A 17,112-nucleotide genomic window follows, 5' to 3' on the forward strand; every position below is an offset into this window, starting at 1 on the left:
TTATCACCACAAGAGAGGCAAAGGAATGCACCATCCCTGCTTTCACAAGGGTACAAAATGATAAATTCACCCATCATGAACCCTGTTATCACTGGTCCAACTCTGAATGAGCCTCATATGACCTGCCTAGGCTGCAATATGTATATTTTTATGGTAACTGAGCTCCCAAATGCAATTCAATATAGTTGCCTGTAGATGAATTTCATTAATTTTAGAATAAGCAACATACCATATTTTGATGCGCTTTTAATGTTGTGCACTATACTTAGAAAACAATAGGGCATAGGTTTTAGGCTTTGGTAGATATGTAAGATCTGGCAAACAAAAACAACACGATTTTAAAGAAGTGTTTCACATGTGAAATCATTTTATACGAAGGGTCTAATTTGGCATTAATTAAAAATGACAAATTGGTGTTGTTTCAAGTATAACTAAAGTTTTTTTAACTCTACCATTCCCATTCTTTTTCAAATGAAGTTTTCTGACAGTATCACTGTTATGGTTAACTATTGGAGCATATTTTTACCGGAAGTGACGCAAAATAGAAGTGTTTTACCCATTTTCAGGAGGCGGTCGAAAATAGGTTGTGGTCGTAAATAGGTTGTTCCGAGATATGTGAGAGTGCAGCTTTAAGGAGTACTTCGTTATATCAATAAAATATACTCGTTAAACTGTCAATTGTTTACGTATCTACATAAATTCAATTACCTTTTGAACTCGAAAGTGTTATATTTTCAAAGAAAATAACCATTTACCTCTGTTCAGTGTCGGTCAAATTCGATGTTTTGAATCACTCTAGCGCGTGCTAAATACTAAATGACGCAATGTTTTGGACTGGTCTTCATTTTCTTCGATACAGGCACAACCGAGCGTAAATATTAAGCGAGAAAGTCTAGTGGAACGATGCAGGGTTCATTGGGCCACTCCTTTTTTATTTTTTGGTTTACAAGAATTTTTGGAAAAACTGTCCACCGGGTGGTCGAAAAAAAAAAAAAAAAAAAGGTAAAAAGTCACAAAACATACTCTTAAAGGGTGAAAGTCAGAGAACAACATAAATACATTGATAATTTATATCATTTACTTGACATTTTAAATTTTTAAACTAATATTAATGCATGTTTTAATACACTCAAAGTTTCAAGGTTCTAATTAAACACACAGTTTAAATCTTACATACTGTGCATATAAAACATCAATGATATTACTATAAAACATGTTTACATGTATAAACTACACTTTTTATCAAAGATACATTGAATATTACTCAGCAGGACATTTGTTTAGCTTTAAGGGTATGCTAAAGCAAAAGTGAATGCAGAACACTTAAAAACTGACCAATATTAAATTGGAAAAAAGGGAAGGCAAATTTTACGCTTTAAAATACACAAGAATTGCACTGTATTAAGACAACACATTACATTTTCTAAGCATTGTTTCAGTTATTTCAATATTGGAAAATGTCAATAAAGTGAAATAATTTCCAATTTTGTAAATAAGGAAGTAATATTGTATGAAGACATTGTGCTTTAATATTGTGCAAACAATTCCTGAAAAACTAAAAACCAAACTAGACCTAGATTTGAGTTTTAATAACCTTTACCATGCGGGGTCCTAGTTGTGTGTAACCCAATCCATGCTAAGTCCGGATATTTTCGGACCGGGATATTTACCATGCGATGTTCAGCAAATCCATTTCGGATTCAAATCTTGCAGCAAATTACCACATCAGTACATAAAAATCACATAGCAAAATAATAAATCTAGCATGTGACTTAACTTTATGTACCAATGATAGCAACAGTGAAATCCATAATTATTTATCGGATATTTTCATCTTCTCCCAACTCCGCCATTTTGTGTATCATGCGTTCACAGGGCATCTATACTTCATGATTGTTTATTTTTCATTTTAAAGAGAATTCCTTGGTTACAACAACAAATCTCATTTATAGTGAAATATCAAGTTCATAACAAATTAAAATGGACTTATTCAAAATAGTTTTCCGTGTTGTTTTATCTTAATGTTTTGCACACAACTCCTGGCATTAGTAAATTGCATTGACACATGTGTTCAACTCTTTCATTGTTTTTACTCTACTATTAACCCAAACATGAATAAACATTGTAATCTAGAATAAACCCAAGCTTTACATTGACTCAATGACCAGTATTTCCAAACCAGTTTGTGATTTAAAATCCATAAAGAGAACCGACCGAACTTGTGAAACTAGATCACCGGTGTCAACTTAAAAATTTTACTTTCGATTTCACCACTCACACTAAGTGCACTGTTATTTTATATTAACCATAAAATGTTATAAAATATTTTTCTCACACATAATTTACAGATATTTGTGTCTACTTATTCGATGGCAGCCGCTGCCACTTATTTTTCATCTATAAACAACAATATTTTCATGACCTAAATTTGCGGGGAAAAACAACAATCACGTGACCGTTATTGTTTGTGTCGGCTGTTAAATTTGCCAATGTATTTTGCTATTGTTATTTTAACAACTCCTGCATATTTAACTTAATTATTTTTATACAAAGAATGACTGCTATCGTCAATTTCGCCATTGCCAACGGCGCTGCCATAACAGTTGACTGGCTCACATGTTATCACTATAAATCGGCGAATACGACTACGGAACAACAAACCAGTCGAGATCTACTGCATTCGTACTCTTATCCGTTCGTTTTTCTTTCGTTTCGCACCAAAATCAATACGGTCGGGAAAATGATCTTTAAAAAAAAAAGTGAAATTCATTTTTTATTTTTTTTGTACTTTTCGGAAAATTAGACCCGCCGGTTTTGTTAACCAATTTATATAAAAGTAGTGGCCTTGGGTTTGTTTACAAAAATTCAAGCATCCGGTTAAGAAGACGACAAATAAGAATGGTATTAAGTTGGTAGAATGGAACTCCTTCCTGATTCCTGCACATGTAAGTTGTAAGTATTGACTATATCGGGATACCATACAGGACACTCAAGTGTTATTTTATATTTTCTTAGTTATCATGCAAATGAAAATAATCACTATCATTTAAAAGTTATTCATGGATAGTTGCAAATGGTTTGTTTACATTAATTAGTTTTATGAATTTAATTGAATACACAAATTTTTATTAGAGCTTTGCACCAAATTAAATTCAGTTCATTTTACGGGAGTAACCCACACTAGCGGATCCAGAAAGGGGGTGGGACCCCCCCCCCCCCCAAAAAAAAAAAAAAATATTCTGTAAAGAATCTCAAGACAATTATTCAAAAAATATTTTGATCTTTGATGTCATAATGGTAAAAAAAATTACCAAAATGCAAAATGTAAAAAAAAATATCAAGTCAGAGAATGGGTTGGAACCGGTGTCGCCAAAATTGCAGTCCAGTGTTGTATCCACTGTGCTATGAAGGCTTATCCTAAACAGTTGGAATATTTAATCTTTATACCTAACTTGTAATATATTGGCGAATTTTTTTTATTGTAAATTATGTGGTACTTCAGTTAGTAAGTTTTAATGCATTGTACACATAGATACCAAGTTTATGTCAGTTTTCGTCAATTTTCTTTTTTTCCGCTATTTCATTAAACAGATTACAGCCCCTTTTAGACAAGTCTTTGGGAGGAACTGTTGGGGATTGTTATTAAAGCTGCATTTTCACAGATTTACCATTCTGACAACTTTTTTTTCATCATGGAATGAATCATGCAATGTTAGTGCATAAATTATGTCCGCGAACTATGATTTAAAACTGCTGAAAAAATATCAGATAGCTGTTTTTCATATGTACGTTCATAATTGTTGTTCTGTGACTTAAATTTGAACATTTTCAGTAAAATGAAATATTAAGCAGATTTCTCAATACATGACATCTGTTTTATTGTCAGCAATTAAAGGCATTGATTCTCTGAGATAATAATAATGTTAAAACAGTCAATCTGTGAGAGTGCAGCTTTAAGACTCATTTTTCCTAAGATCAGCCAAGTTAGTATTATAGCTAATTTTAGCTTAAAAGTAGGTGAATTTTATATTTATTTCAGACCAGATACTTTTGAGGGACCAATTTAAGGGCAAACAGACAAACGTTTTGATGCAAAGAAAGCATTGGATTTGAAAGGTAGATTTTTAACACATATTTACATGTACTCAATGTCATTTACTAGTATAACATAATGTATTCAAGTATAAGATATTTCAAGTATTTGGTCAGGTTGTTAGGTTTAATTGAAACTGTTAAGCAAATAAATGAAAGTCCATGCAATTTTGCATGCACATGTTTGTTGCATGCAGATTTTACTCAGATGGCATAGGGTACAGTTACTCTTGTAACTTGCTTAAAATAAATGCAAATAATTCTGCATGTGTCTGAAGTCATGTTTTATTTTTCTCTACAAATTGTTTTAAAAAATGCAATTGTTTGATTTCCTTTCTTATGTGTTATGCATTGCAGTTCCCATGGAGAAGAAAAATGGAGAGATTCTAAAAGTATGAAGATACTCCTGTGTATAATGAGGAAATCTTGTCAGTGAATGGTAAGTTCTCTTTGGATTAATTCTATGTATAACAATATAAATATGAGGTAAGCCAAGAAATGAGAATTAACATAATTATGTTAATTCTGTTCAAACATACATTGACATATTATATATAAAGACATATGTATGATTTGTCTCTGCTATTATACTCCTACCACTTGATGGTTAGGGTTCATTTGGACAAGTCTTCTTTTATCCATAATTCCAAATGCTTCTGAGATTTCTAACACATATTAAATATGTTGAGGAGAAGTGCTGTGCAAAAAACATTTTTGTTTATGGTATTTTAGAGTTATTGGTCTTTGATTATTTTTCTTTCACTTTTCTATGTTTTTGAGGTATTAACTTAAAACTTCATGCACATATTGGACGTGATAAGAAAAATAGCTGTGCATATGAATCATTAAATTGTGTATGGTAGTCAAAGAATTGTAAACCTTTGATTATTATCTTTATATTTTTTTCTTCTCTTCATAACTTTTTTTCATTTTTTACTTTAATTTAACAAAACACTATTCTGTTTTTGGTATATTAAGGATTATTTTCTTATGTTTATTTTGTGCTTGGCAGTTTTAAAATTATTGCCTAATTGGTGACTGTATGCTTAAAAGCAAACATCACTCTCAGTGAAACCTCTTATTACAATAGGTGATAGCTGTAGTTTTTCATGGAAACAAGTGTTTGACAGTATGAGTCATTTTTTAGTAGCAATATATTATGTACATTTAAGGTATAAGTTCTCTTTTGCTAATTGTTCAGTTGTTTTTCAGTTGTTGCAATTGTGGACCAGGCCAGAGTTGTACTAAACCAACTAAGACACAATGAGATACAGGAATGACACAATGAGAAACAGGAAACAGGAAAGTGATGAATGATCGCCACCTGTTACAAATTCATCTAGGTACAGTTTTTATTCCAGATTATGTTCATCATGTTTGTTTTAGACCGTGATGATGAGGACTAATCTATTGATTATCCCTTGCCAAAAGGCAAAGTGGATACAGTAATTGTGTAATTGTGCACGTGTGTGTGCGTGTGCACGGAATGTAATCTTGAGCATAAATCCCCCAGGTATTAACTTCAAACTTCATATACAGATAGATCCCTATTGAGAAGAAGTGCAGTGTTAAGGGACCATAACTCTGTTTACAGTTCTTTTTGTAATAACCCTTTGTTATATTTCATACTGAGTTTTTGTCTGCAGCAGAACTTGAAAAGTCTTTGAGGTGTTGATCTCAAACTTCAAATATGTACAGATAGATCTCATTTAGCAGAAGTGCAGTGCACAGAAACCATAACTCAAGAATTTTTTGTAGTAGTTGCCCTTTGTTAGTTTTCAATGTTATCCTTTGTTGTAATGCACAGTTGTGATCATGCTCAAATATGCTCATTCACATTAAAATTAATTGTCCAGGTTTAAATCCTGTAATAGAAACAATTATTTTCTTTCTGTGTTTAGCAAAGTTTATATGAACTATCTATCAATGTAAAATAAACTAAGATTTGTGTGTTTTTATCATTTCTTATTTATTTGTATATTTTTTGTTACATATTTTTATGTGCATATATATAAAATCTATATCACAAAAAGTGTGGCTAATTTTTAATATTAAGATATAATATGTATAAGAACTATCATATTTCAAAATCAACCATAGAGCTTTTGCAAGATAGATAATAACTTAATGTATCTGATGAACAATAATGTGATTTTGGGATGCCAGCAATAACTTTTCAAGGTGAAAATATGTTCTTGTCATTGATTTTACATATAAGTAATCAGTATGCAAAGCCCTTTCAAATGATTCTTATATGGGGTAACTATCAAATTTTAACATTGAAGCCAATGGCACAAATGAATGAAAAGCTCCTTAATAGTTCAATATTTGAAGCCAACAATGGAACTGTGTTTATGTATTGCTTAATGTTCCTTTTTCTTTCAGAAAACTCCCCACATCCAACAAGAGACAGTCTGACTTCAAAATCTTCATTGAAGGCAACTTAATGGACAAGACATCCATCACATAAAGATTCACTAAAATTGGAATGATATACCAATTTTAACTTTTAACAGACAAATACATTATAGATTTGAAAATAGATTACCCTTAAATAAGTTGGATGATTAACATTTACCTCAACACAGTACAAAGTGCTCATGTTGAACTATTGTGATTGATCATAGTCTGTCCTTCATTTTTATTAACAGTTTCATACAGTGTTAACACTTTAGTATGGGGACTCATTTTTAGCTCAACTTTTCAAAGAATATGGAGAGCTATACTACTCACCCAAGCGTCGGCGTCACCCCTTGGTTAAGGGTTTGCGTGCAAGCACACATAGGTTAATATCTCAGCAACTACTTGAGGTATTGCATTGAGACTTTATACAATAGTACTCAACCATCCAACCTACTTAATTAACCAAGTTTGATAACTCTACTTTGCATTTAATGCCAATAATAGGCCTTTAATATTTGACTTAGAAATTCTGGTTAAGGTTTTGTATGCAAGCACACATAGGTTAATATCTCAGCAACTACTTGAGGTATTGCATTGAGACTTGATACAATGGTACTCAACCATCCAACCTACTTATTTAAACAAGTAAGATAACTCTAGTTTGCATTTAATGTAAATAATAGGCCTTTATTATTTGACTTAGAAATTCTGGTTAAGGTTTTGCATGCAAGCACACATAGGTTAATATCTCAGCAACTGCTTGAGGTATTGCATTGAGACTTGATACAATGGTACTCAACCATCCAACCTACTTATTTAAACAAGTAAGATAACTCTTGTTTGCATTTAATGTACATAATAGGCCTTTATTATTTGACTTAGAAATTCTGGTTAAGGTTTTGCATGCAAGCACACATAGGTTAATATCTCAGCAACTGCTTGAGGTATTGCATTGAGACTTGATACAATGGTACTCAACCATCCAACCTACTTATTTAAACAAGTAAGATAACTCTTGTTTGCATTTAATGTACATAATAGGCCTTTATTATTTGACTTAGAAATTCTGGTTAAGGTTTTGCATGCAAGCACACATAGGTTAATATCTCAGCAACTGCTTGAGGTATTGCATTGAGACTTGATACAATGGTACTCAACCATCCAACCTACTTAATTTTCCAAGTTATATAACTATAGTTTGCATTTAATGCAAATACTTGCCTTTATTATTTCACTCAGAAATTCTGGTTAAGGTTTTGCATGTAAGCACACATAGGTTAATATCTCAGCAACTACTGGATGAATTGCATTGAGACTTTATACAACCACCCAACCTAATTGAATAATCAAATTAGATAAAAATTCTGGTTAAAATTTTGCATGTATCTCCGCACATCATGTATTGCATTGAAATCTAATCTAACAATGATCCATGCATGTTTCGCCAAAACTTTTCAATCCTTACACTGAAAAGCAGCGGAATAGTCGAGAGCGCTGTCTCTGTGACAGCTCTTGTCTCTTTGGTCTTTATTCATACTGGCCAGAATATGTTTACCAAAAAAATCTTAGTAGAGATTGATAACTGTTCAGGTTGGACAAAAAGCATGTAGGTTGTTTGTTCTAATAATATAAACTGTAAATGCTTCAGAAACTATATATATAATTTTTCATGATATTTGTCAGTATTTATTCTCGTCAACATTTAAATAATATTAGGTGAAACTTGTTTATTGGTCAAAATGTGTTTGATTAGAGTGGCCTCAAGTTCCACTTCATATGAATGAAATTTGGTCAAGTTTTAGAAAAAAACTATGTTCTAGTTTTATAGGCCATATTCTCTTCCCAAGCTTTCCTTAAAGAATGAATGTAGGTAATATGAAACAGGAGTCACTAAGTCAAGTATTAAAAACCTTAAAAATTGCTATTCATAGAGGTATTGTTTCCTCATCATAAATCACAACTAAGCCAGCAAGACTTTTCAACAAATAAGGCATAACATGTAAAAAGTTAATAATTAGGCACATATTTTAGTGAATAAAAGCTTGTGAACATATTATTGAAACAAATAATGTGTCTGGTTCTGAGGTGAGCAATAAAGCACATTGCTTAGTAACAATTGAGCTAGCTCATTATTAAAAGTTTGTTTTAAACTTGAATTAAATGAATGCAAATCATATATTATTATTTTTAATCTATATTTTTTTTTAGTTACATTGTTCTGTTGTTAATTTCCATACTGACTTGGTCAATTATGGCTAATTGTCTAATTATATTTTAACTTCTAACCTAAATGTTTCATTGTACTTTTGAGTGTTCTGTTAACTATATTGCACATTACCCTATATGACAGTATAAATTCAATAAAACCTTGGTTATTAAGTTCCATACATATTGGAGCACATGGTAAGCCTCTAGAAATGTCACTTCTTAAACCTAGATTCTTGATCTGTTCGCCACATTGTTTTGTTAATTTTTTGTTTATAAAAACAAATGATTGTTTAATGTCAAGGAAACCTTTTTAAAGTTAAAATGTAGATGTACATAGATAACTGTCAAATATTATTTACCATTTAATAACTGTCTAAAGGCAAAATTTCCATTCATTTTTATACGCCCATCTTGCGATGGCCGTATTATGGGAACACCCATGGCGGGCGGGCGGGCGGCTCCACAATGTTGTCCGCTCTCTAACTTGAACATTTCTCATCCAATTTCCACCAAACTTCATGAAAGTGTTTGTTGGTAAAATATCTAGGTCAAGTTCGATAACCAGCCAAATCGCTTTAGGCACTCCAGAGTTATGGCCCCCTGAATTTGTCCAAATTGGCCATTTTAGCTTTGTCCGCTCTCTTACTTGATCATTTCTCATCCAATTTCCACCATACGTCATGAAAGTGTTTGTTGGTGAAATATCTCGGTCAAGTTCAATAAACAGCCAAATCGCTTTAGGCACTCCAGAGTTATGGCCCCCTGAATTTGTCAAAATTGTCCATTTTAGCTTTGTCCGCTCTCTAACTTGAACATTTCTCATCCAATTTCCACCAAACTTCATGAAAGTGTTTGAGGTGAAATATCTAGGTCAAGTTCGATAACCAGCCTAATCGCTTTAGGCACTCCAGAGTTATGGCCCCCTGAATTTATCAAAATTGGCCATTTTAGCTTTGTCTACTCTCAAACTTGAACAGTTTTTATCCGAATTTCACCAAACTTGCTACTATAAATGTTTGTTGGTATATATTCTTGGCAAAGTTCTATAACCAGCCAGGCTCTTCAGGATTATGGCCCTTGAATTGGTCAAAATTTGCCATTTTTGCTTTGTCCACTGTAATTTGAACAGTTATCATCTGATCTTCACCAAACTTGCTGAAAATATTTGTTGGTAAAATAAATCGGTCAAGTATGATAATCAGCCAAATGCCCCGAAGCACTTCAGGATTACTGCCCTTGCCATTTAAGCTTTGTCTACTCTCTAACTTGAACAATTCTCATCTGACCTTCACCAAACTTGCTGAAAATGTTTGTAGCTATAAAATCTTTACCAAGAATGTTTGCCGGTATAAATGCTTTGCCAAGTACACACTGATTGTCTCTTGGGTACGATTAAGGATGAATTTAGAATCCAAGAAATTATTGATGGGCGAATTTTGTGAGTGTCACTCTTGTTATATTTGATTTGGGTCCCTAGGTCACTGTAACTAAAAATAGAAAAATGCTTGGTACTGAATAACTTCAGTTTTAATACATTTAAAACTGAATCTCACAATAAAGGCTGAAGTTCTTGTTGCATTGCAGCATTTCTAGTTAACTTTTTAATTTGACTCTTTTTATTGCTTTCGACAGGCACATATTACATCATTATTGTATTCATTTTTAAGACAAAGCCTCATTTAATTGAGCGTGCTGTCCAAAGACAGCTCTTGTTGACATAATTATAAGACACCTTATGTTATGGTTTATATGAACAATAGCTGTTTCTGTGTATGTTTTAGAAGAAACTTCCATTTCTTATCATATTGATGGACATAGATATACATACATGTACGGGATTATTGACATCAGATTCTTAGGATTAAATTTACTAATGTTCTGTTCATGTTCAAAATAGATACAGTTATGGTAAATGCATAGTCTTGTTTGTTTATAACATAGACAACCATGTCTTTTGGTTGTCCTGGTCTCCTGTCCTGTTATGTGAATTGGGTTTTATGGACATCTTCGATATTGTAGGTCCAATTCTAGTGTCTAGCTGGAAAAGTATTTAGCCTAGGGAGACCTTAGTTTGGGTTATCATGTTGGATATGTCTAAATGTTGGCATGTCGGGAAATGACAATTTTAGGCTATGATTTTAGGCTATGACAATTTAAAAATGTAGACGTTGCTGGGCAAGGCTCCACACCCAAGTGACTGTCGCATTATATTCTTGAAAAAATGCCTTGGGCTTTTGGTTTGTTATGAATTTTGCGAGTCTGGCAAATATCTGCATTATAAAATTCATCGACATACAGGTGACAGAGAAAAAGGTCAATTTTCAATGATTTCAAAAGATTTATTAACTAAAAGGGGATCATCATAAATGAATACAGAGAACAAGGTTAATTGATTTGACAGAGGATTGATGCAGAGCTTCAAAAATTAAGGAGACAATTTCAGAAAAATGCACATAAATGATTTTTGTTTATTTGTGTTGTTTGATAACTGCTGTGTGTCGATTTTTATTTAATTTCATTTTACCCCCCAAATCACACTTCACACAATACATGGTTTCTACACTTTAGGTTTGTTATACTGTTTTATAGTATCTATTGAATACAGTAAAATTTCTGGTCATTGTATTGCAAAATTTGTGCTAATAATTTGCAATTTCAGAAATTCTCATTTTTATTTAATTTTTCAAACATTTTCCCCAAAATTCACATTTCACAAAATTACATAGTTTCTTTACTTTTGATATATTAAACTGTAATATTTATGAAATACAGTAATTCTGGTCATTCTATTGCAATATTTGAAAAAGTTATTGGCAAATTCCAGAAATTCTCATTTCCATTTAATTTTTCATACATTTTACCCCGAAAATCATATTTTAAAAAAAAACTGTGTTTCTATATAATATATAATAATGTTAAATGATATATATTAGCTGCAGTAGTTCTGGTGTTTTTATTGCAAAATAAGGCAGAGTTATTGGCAAAATTCATAAATTGTCATTTTCATTTAATTTTTCCAACATTTTACCCCAAAAATCATTTTTTGCGCCATATAATTGTTCTATGATTTAAGTATATTAAATATGTTGCCTGATATGACCTAAATTCATCAAAATTATTTTTGTGCAGTTTTCTCCATTTTTTGTTCAAAAATCTCCGTTTGTATACATTGAATAGAGAACAGAGGTGTTGAAGGACTGCTTCAACACCTCTGAGAATGAGTATAGTATAGTGCACGCTACCACAATGTATATAGACTATAACACAGGTTCAAATTTACAGATAAAGAATAGTGCACGCCACCACAATGTATATAGACTATAACAGAGGAATTGATGTAAAGTTTCAAAATCTCTGGTTGATACATTGCATAGAGAACAGGGGTGTTGAAGCACTGCTTCAACACCTCTTGACAATGAATAGAGTATAGCGCACGCTTCCACAATGTATATAGACTATAACAGAGGAGTTGAAGTAAATCTTCAAAATCTCTGGCTGTATACATTGTATAGAGAACAGGGGTGTTGAAGCACTGCTTCAACACCTCTTGACAATGAATAGAGTATAGTGCACGCTTCCACAATGTATATAGACTATAACAGAGGAGTTGAAGTAAATCTTCAAAATCTCTGGCTGTATACATTGTATAGAGAACAGGGGTGTTGAAGCACTGCTTCAACACCTCTTGACAATGAATAGAGTATAGTGCACGCTTCCACAATGTATATAGACTATAACAGAGAAGTTGAAGTAAATCTTCATAATCTCTGGCTGTATACATTGTATAGAGAACAGGGGTGTTGAAGCACTGCTTCAACACCTCTTGACAATGAATATAATATAGTGCACGCTTCCACAATGTATATAGACTATAACAGAGGAGTTGAAGTAAATCTTCAAAATCTCTGGCTGTATACATTGTATAGAGAACAGGGGTGTTGAAGCACTGCTTCAACACCTCTGAGAATGAATAGAATATATACCGTGCACAGTATATACTGGTATAGAATATAACACCAGTGTATGTACTGTCACGGTGTATCGTGCATATCCATATAGTGTATAGAGTCTATGCACTGTGTTGATATAAGATATCAATCTCAACTTGGTCTAAGCATTCTAAATTTAATATTTTTTTCTAGATTCAAATAATTCACTGTTTATATGTTTAAGAAGCAATACAACTGCAGCTGATATATAGTATATGTATCCTCCATTTGTTAAAACAAAACGTTTACAGCGTTAAATTGAGCTGTATTGTGCGTTCATTGATTATGAGAAAGCTTTTGATTCTTTCCTTCGCAATACTTTTATTGATAAAACATAGTACAGTTTGGTATCTGTTCTAAAATGATAAATCTGATGAAGCCAATCTGCAGACTTCTAACGATACAGTTTTACCAAAATGTGCGTGGTTTCCTAATAACGCATCATGATTCATTGATAAATTATAAAAATAGCCTTGGCTTTTTATTTCGTTACTACAATTACCAGCGTGTGTATACCTCGTGATAAATTATTATTGAGGCCAGTAGTAGTAAGTATAAACAAAGCACGAATCTATAATTATCCAGTCAAACAGGAATCATTATCTAATGTTTAAATCTGGTTAAGTATTTGAAAAATATCTCTTCGATGTTGAAATTGATGAATATAGAAGGTAATTATCTAAATTTAGAACCTTATCTCACTGTTTAGACATAGAGACGGGTAGATTTACTGACAGTACCAGCAGGAAAAATATAACTTTACATACACAGAGTTCTGTAGAATCCAAATACCATTTAATGCAACTCATTTACAAGTCCTATCAATCAATATTTGGAAATGGCAAAATACAAATATTGCCGATTGTCTCAGATATACTCTAAAACTAAAGAAAATACGAAAATGCTTTTGCTTTCTAAGAACTTCAATATCCAAAGACAGTGTCACTGTGACCGCAGAGTCTAGAACATATCTTCAAAATTCCTAGCAATTGATTAAAATTCACGAAATGGCACCAGTTTCAAAATGAGTGTGTTAATAAAACGCTTGAGCTATTTAAAAATATTAAACTTTTAAACATAGATTCTCATGCAAAACCGGAGATAAACCAGAGGAGTTTGAAGAGATCAGAAGTTCGGATTCTTATTAACATTCTGTTTTTGCTATCATTATACTGTTCTCTCTGGAATATTGCACTTACTGGTAATTTAAGGTCCAGTAGATGTCTAATTCCTGTAGTAGTTCTAGGATTACTTCTTATATGATCTAATATTTTAATTGGAGAATTCAATTATAACACTCGAAATTGTTCGGCCATTTTCTACGAAAACAACTTCGGATGTATGCCAGTACATTAGTAGTAGTTCGTAAAATTTTGAATTATGTTATTGATTTAATGTAGTGTTTTACTGGGGGCCTGTATTTTTAGATCCAAGTTTAAATTGATTGTCAAATAAGTGTATTATTGCAAACATAATTAAGATTCCCAAGAGTTAAGACATTAAGTTTAACTGCCAAATTAAAATTACTACGCGATCTAATTGCAGCGTTGTTTTCGTATGTATGTATACCGAGGAGAGAACTTATGACAATTATACAAGTAGTATATATGTGCACATAGGTGCACACATACACATATTTATTAAATACACGTTGTAAGTATGTTTACACACATTTCTACAGCATTGACCGCAATTGAAGGACAAACTTGATATATCTCGCTGGGACTCATTTTCACATTCTGCAGGAAGATTGGATATGTTGTTTTCACCCCTCCATTCTCCTCATTTTCGTTTTTATTTCCCAAGTGAGCGCATATCATTTTCATATATTCTAATAAAAAGGATGATCTTATGCAAATGATAATAAATGAGGTCAAAAACGGAAAACAAAAATGTCCATACTTTCAGTCAAAGGTTAAGGGCCAGTCTTGTTTTGTAATGTGATTTTACTGCGTATCGACTGTATAATAACATAATGAATTGGTGCGACGTTTCAAACTTATATGCTTACATACGCTTATTGGTCGTGATCGGTAAATGATTTATTTTGGGTCAAGGTCGCGGAGATATCAAGTTGAATAGGCCTCAGCCTAATCTAGCTTACGATCTTACCGTTATGGTTTCTGTCAGTACCCAACAATGTAGTCATGTATTACACTCGGTATATTTAATGTCAAGGTCATTGGTGACTGCTTATGTGTTAATGCTGTTCTATTATATTACATTCAATTATATTCTATTCCACTCCATTCTTTTCATTTCATTCTATTCTATTCCATTACATTCTTATCCATTCTATTCTATTCTATTCTATTCTATTTTATTCTATTCTTTTTTCATTCCATTCCATTCTATTGTATTCTTTTCTTTTCTCGTTTCTATTCCAATGTATTCTTTTCCATTCGGTTCGGTTTTACTCAATTACACGTTTACTTATATGGCTCTATGTAATTATATGCCTGTTTAACTAGAATAAATACCATTATTTATCGCTGATATGTATTGTAAGTTTGACGTTTACGTTTAAACCCATAATTTAGCATTTTATTTTTTTAGCATGTGACGTTTCACAAAACATTATGAAGAATTCGCACGATTTCCTCACAACATGAAATCGTTCGTGTAAACAATAATATTCAACAAAGCTTATTGGCTTTAAACTAGTATAGAATAAGCATAATGATTTTACTTTTCGGCAAATATGGAAAAGTGCGACGGCCATAAAGCATTTTGATAAATGCTTACATTCGACACGAGATAGGCGATGCTACACACATAACAACGTATTTAACTCACTCATGTCGTAGTTCGGCGGGGTCCGAGTCGGAGCCATATCGTTTAGAAGCTGAAGAAAATACGACCTGCAAAATACAAAGGGATTTGATTTAGCGTCCCGCCATATAAACGATTGATCCAGGAGGCTGGGGGAAACGGTTTGAGCGTATACATCGCCCTGGGCCCCGGATTATTGCGTGGGACGGACAATGCTTTTCAAAGTACATACAAATGAATGCAACGCACAGACAATATGTGCATTTCTTGTGATTAACTGAAAGCAATAGCCGTGGTAACAAACGTTAGTTTGAGACAACGAGAACTATGTATGTCCAGGAAGGGAAACATTCTTCAACATTATGAAAAGTATTCCGCAATAGTCTAATCATCAAAAGTATATTTTATAAAAACGAATAAGATCAAAGGCACGCTTATTCACCTCCTAAATAGCATGTCGATTAGATATCCAAGAAAAACTGATCTGTGGCTACCATCAGATTTTAATGAAAAATGAATAAACCATGAAAAGTAAATCGTATCTGCCAATTACCTTGTTTTATCAGAAACTCCACATACTTCCAATGTGCACAACGCAATTATAAAATATACACTCGAAAAGTATCCACACTTCATTTTCGTAGAGAATATTCAAAACACAAAAATGACCCCCGAAATGTTCGCCTAAAGTTATCCACTTAAATCATTTCATAATCTCGAGTTCCGGGGGAAATCATCTCAGTAAAGTCGATATTGAACTGATAGTTGTTCGCTAACTTGGCCACAGAGCCAAGCCAATGTCTTGTATTGCGTCTTGTATGGAAAACCGCTTGATGAATTAGGCAAACATGAATTTCTTCAAGGCTGCATGGCAACATTTGGTACGTCCATTCTGTTCTTATTTGGTTCTTTGATTTATACTCTTAAATACTTAAATTAAAATATGAAACTGTTGTGTATTTTCCCCGCCAAATTTCGGGAATTTGTTACGTTTTAAGGGACTCGCCCACGTTTAATTGGGTCCTACAGAAAAATGATAATCAAATTTGAACTCCATTGTTAATAATTATTTAAAAGAAATTCAGAGAAGAAGAAGAAGAAGAAGAAGAAGAAGAAGAAGAAGATCCATGCCCTAGCTTGTTTAAAGCAGAATGAGAATAAGTTGTTCCCATTCTGCTTTTCGGAGTTTTTTGTCAAAACGTGACCGGCCTACCCAGTACACTCGGCCGTCGGTTTTGTAATTATTTTAATGATCGTCACTGTTGAAATTTTGAATTACACGCTGTTCACGATTTGTTTTCATTGGAAATATTTTAGATGATTATACAGCGGTTTAGATAGGCCCGGGACCGTGGCATCGGAACTTAATTTTCTCAATAATTTACCGCGGATAAAAGAATGCTGTGAAGCACGAAATATCTTTATCAATTCTGTGATCTCACCCATCAATTTTAATAGATTTTCCTGTAAACAAACTGCACGGATCCTCGTGAATACGTTGCTGGAAAAGTAGGCCGGGATAGATTTCAGATAATTATCCCAATATACGAGGGCCGTTCAAAACATTCATAGACACTGTACATTTAATAATTAATAGCGACGGTAATTATTATAATAATAAATAAAAAGTATCACAGAAATCGTTGGA

At 32.8% G+C, this 17,112-nt stretch overlaps 1 protein-coding gene and 1 long non-coding RNA gene across 6 annotated transcripts in view; one reads left to right on the top strand and one right to left on the bottom strand.

The window, feature by feature from the left end:
• LOC128227249 (glycine receptor subunit alpha-2-like) overlaps positions 1-16,729 on the bottom strand; it is a 53,226-nt gene extending 36,497 nt beyond the window's left edge. The window contains exons 1-3 of one of the 4 annotated variants that reach the window (XM_052937598.1): positions 16,678-16,729; positions 16,018-16,487; positions 15,489-15,553 (exon numbers count right to left, since the gene is read on the bottom strand). In XM_052937598.1, the coding sequence (XP_052793558.1) occupies positions 15,489-15,553; positions 16,018-16,100 (148 nt within the window). In that variant the 5' untranslated portion in view covers positions 16,101-16,487; positions 16,678-16,729. Of the gene's footprint in view, positions 1-15,488; positions 15,554-15,906; positions 15,952-16,017; positions 16,576-16,677 lie in introns of those variants that run through there. The other 3 variants (XM_052937597.1, XM_052937599.1, XM_052937600.1) reach the window with 3 other exon arrangements.
• On the top strand, positions 118-10,618 carry LOC128227252 (uncharacterized). Of its 2 annotated transcripts, none has more exons than XR_008259790.1 (5): positions 118-2,945; positions 4,040-4,116; positions 4,450-4,531; positions 5,305-5,435; positions 6,478-10,618. It is a non-coding gene; the product is annotated as an uncharacterized LOC128227252 (long non-coding RNA). The 2 variants fall into 2 exon arrangements; XR_008259789.1 differs by having other exon boundaries at positions 119-2,952.
• Positions 16,730-17,112: the final 383 nt, after the last annotated feature.

This window comes from Mya arenaria, chromosome 3 (assembly GCF_026914265.1).
Source record: "Mya arenaria isolate MELC-2E11 chromosome 3, ASM2691426v1".
NCBI lineage: Eukaryota > Metazoa > Mollusca > Bivalvia > Myida > Myidae > Mya > Mya arenaria.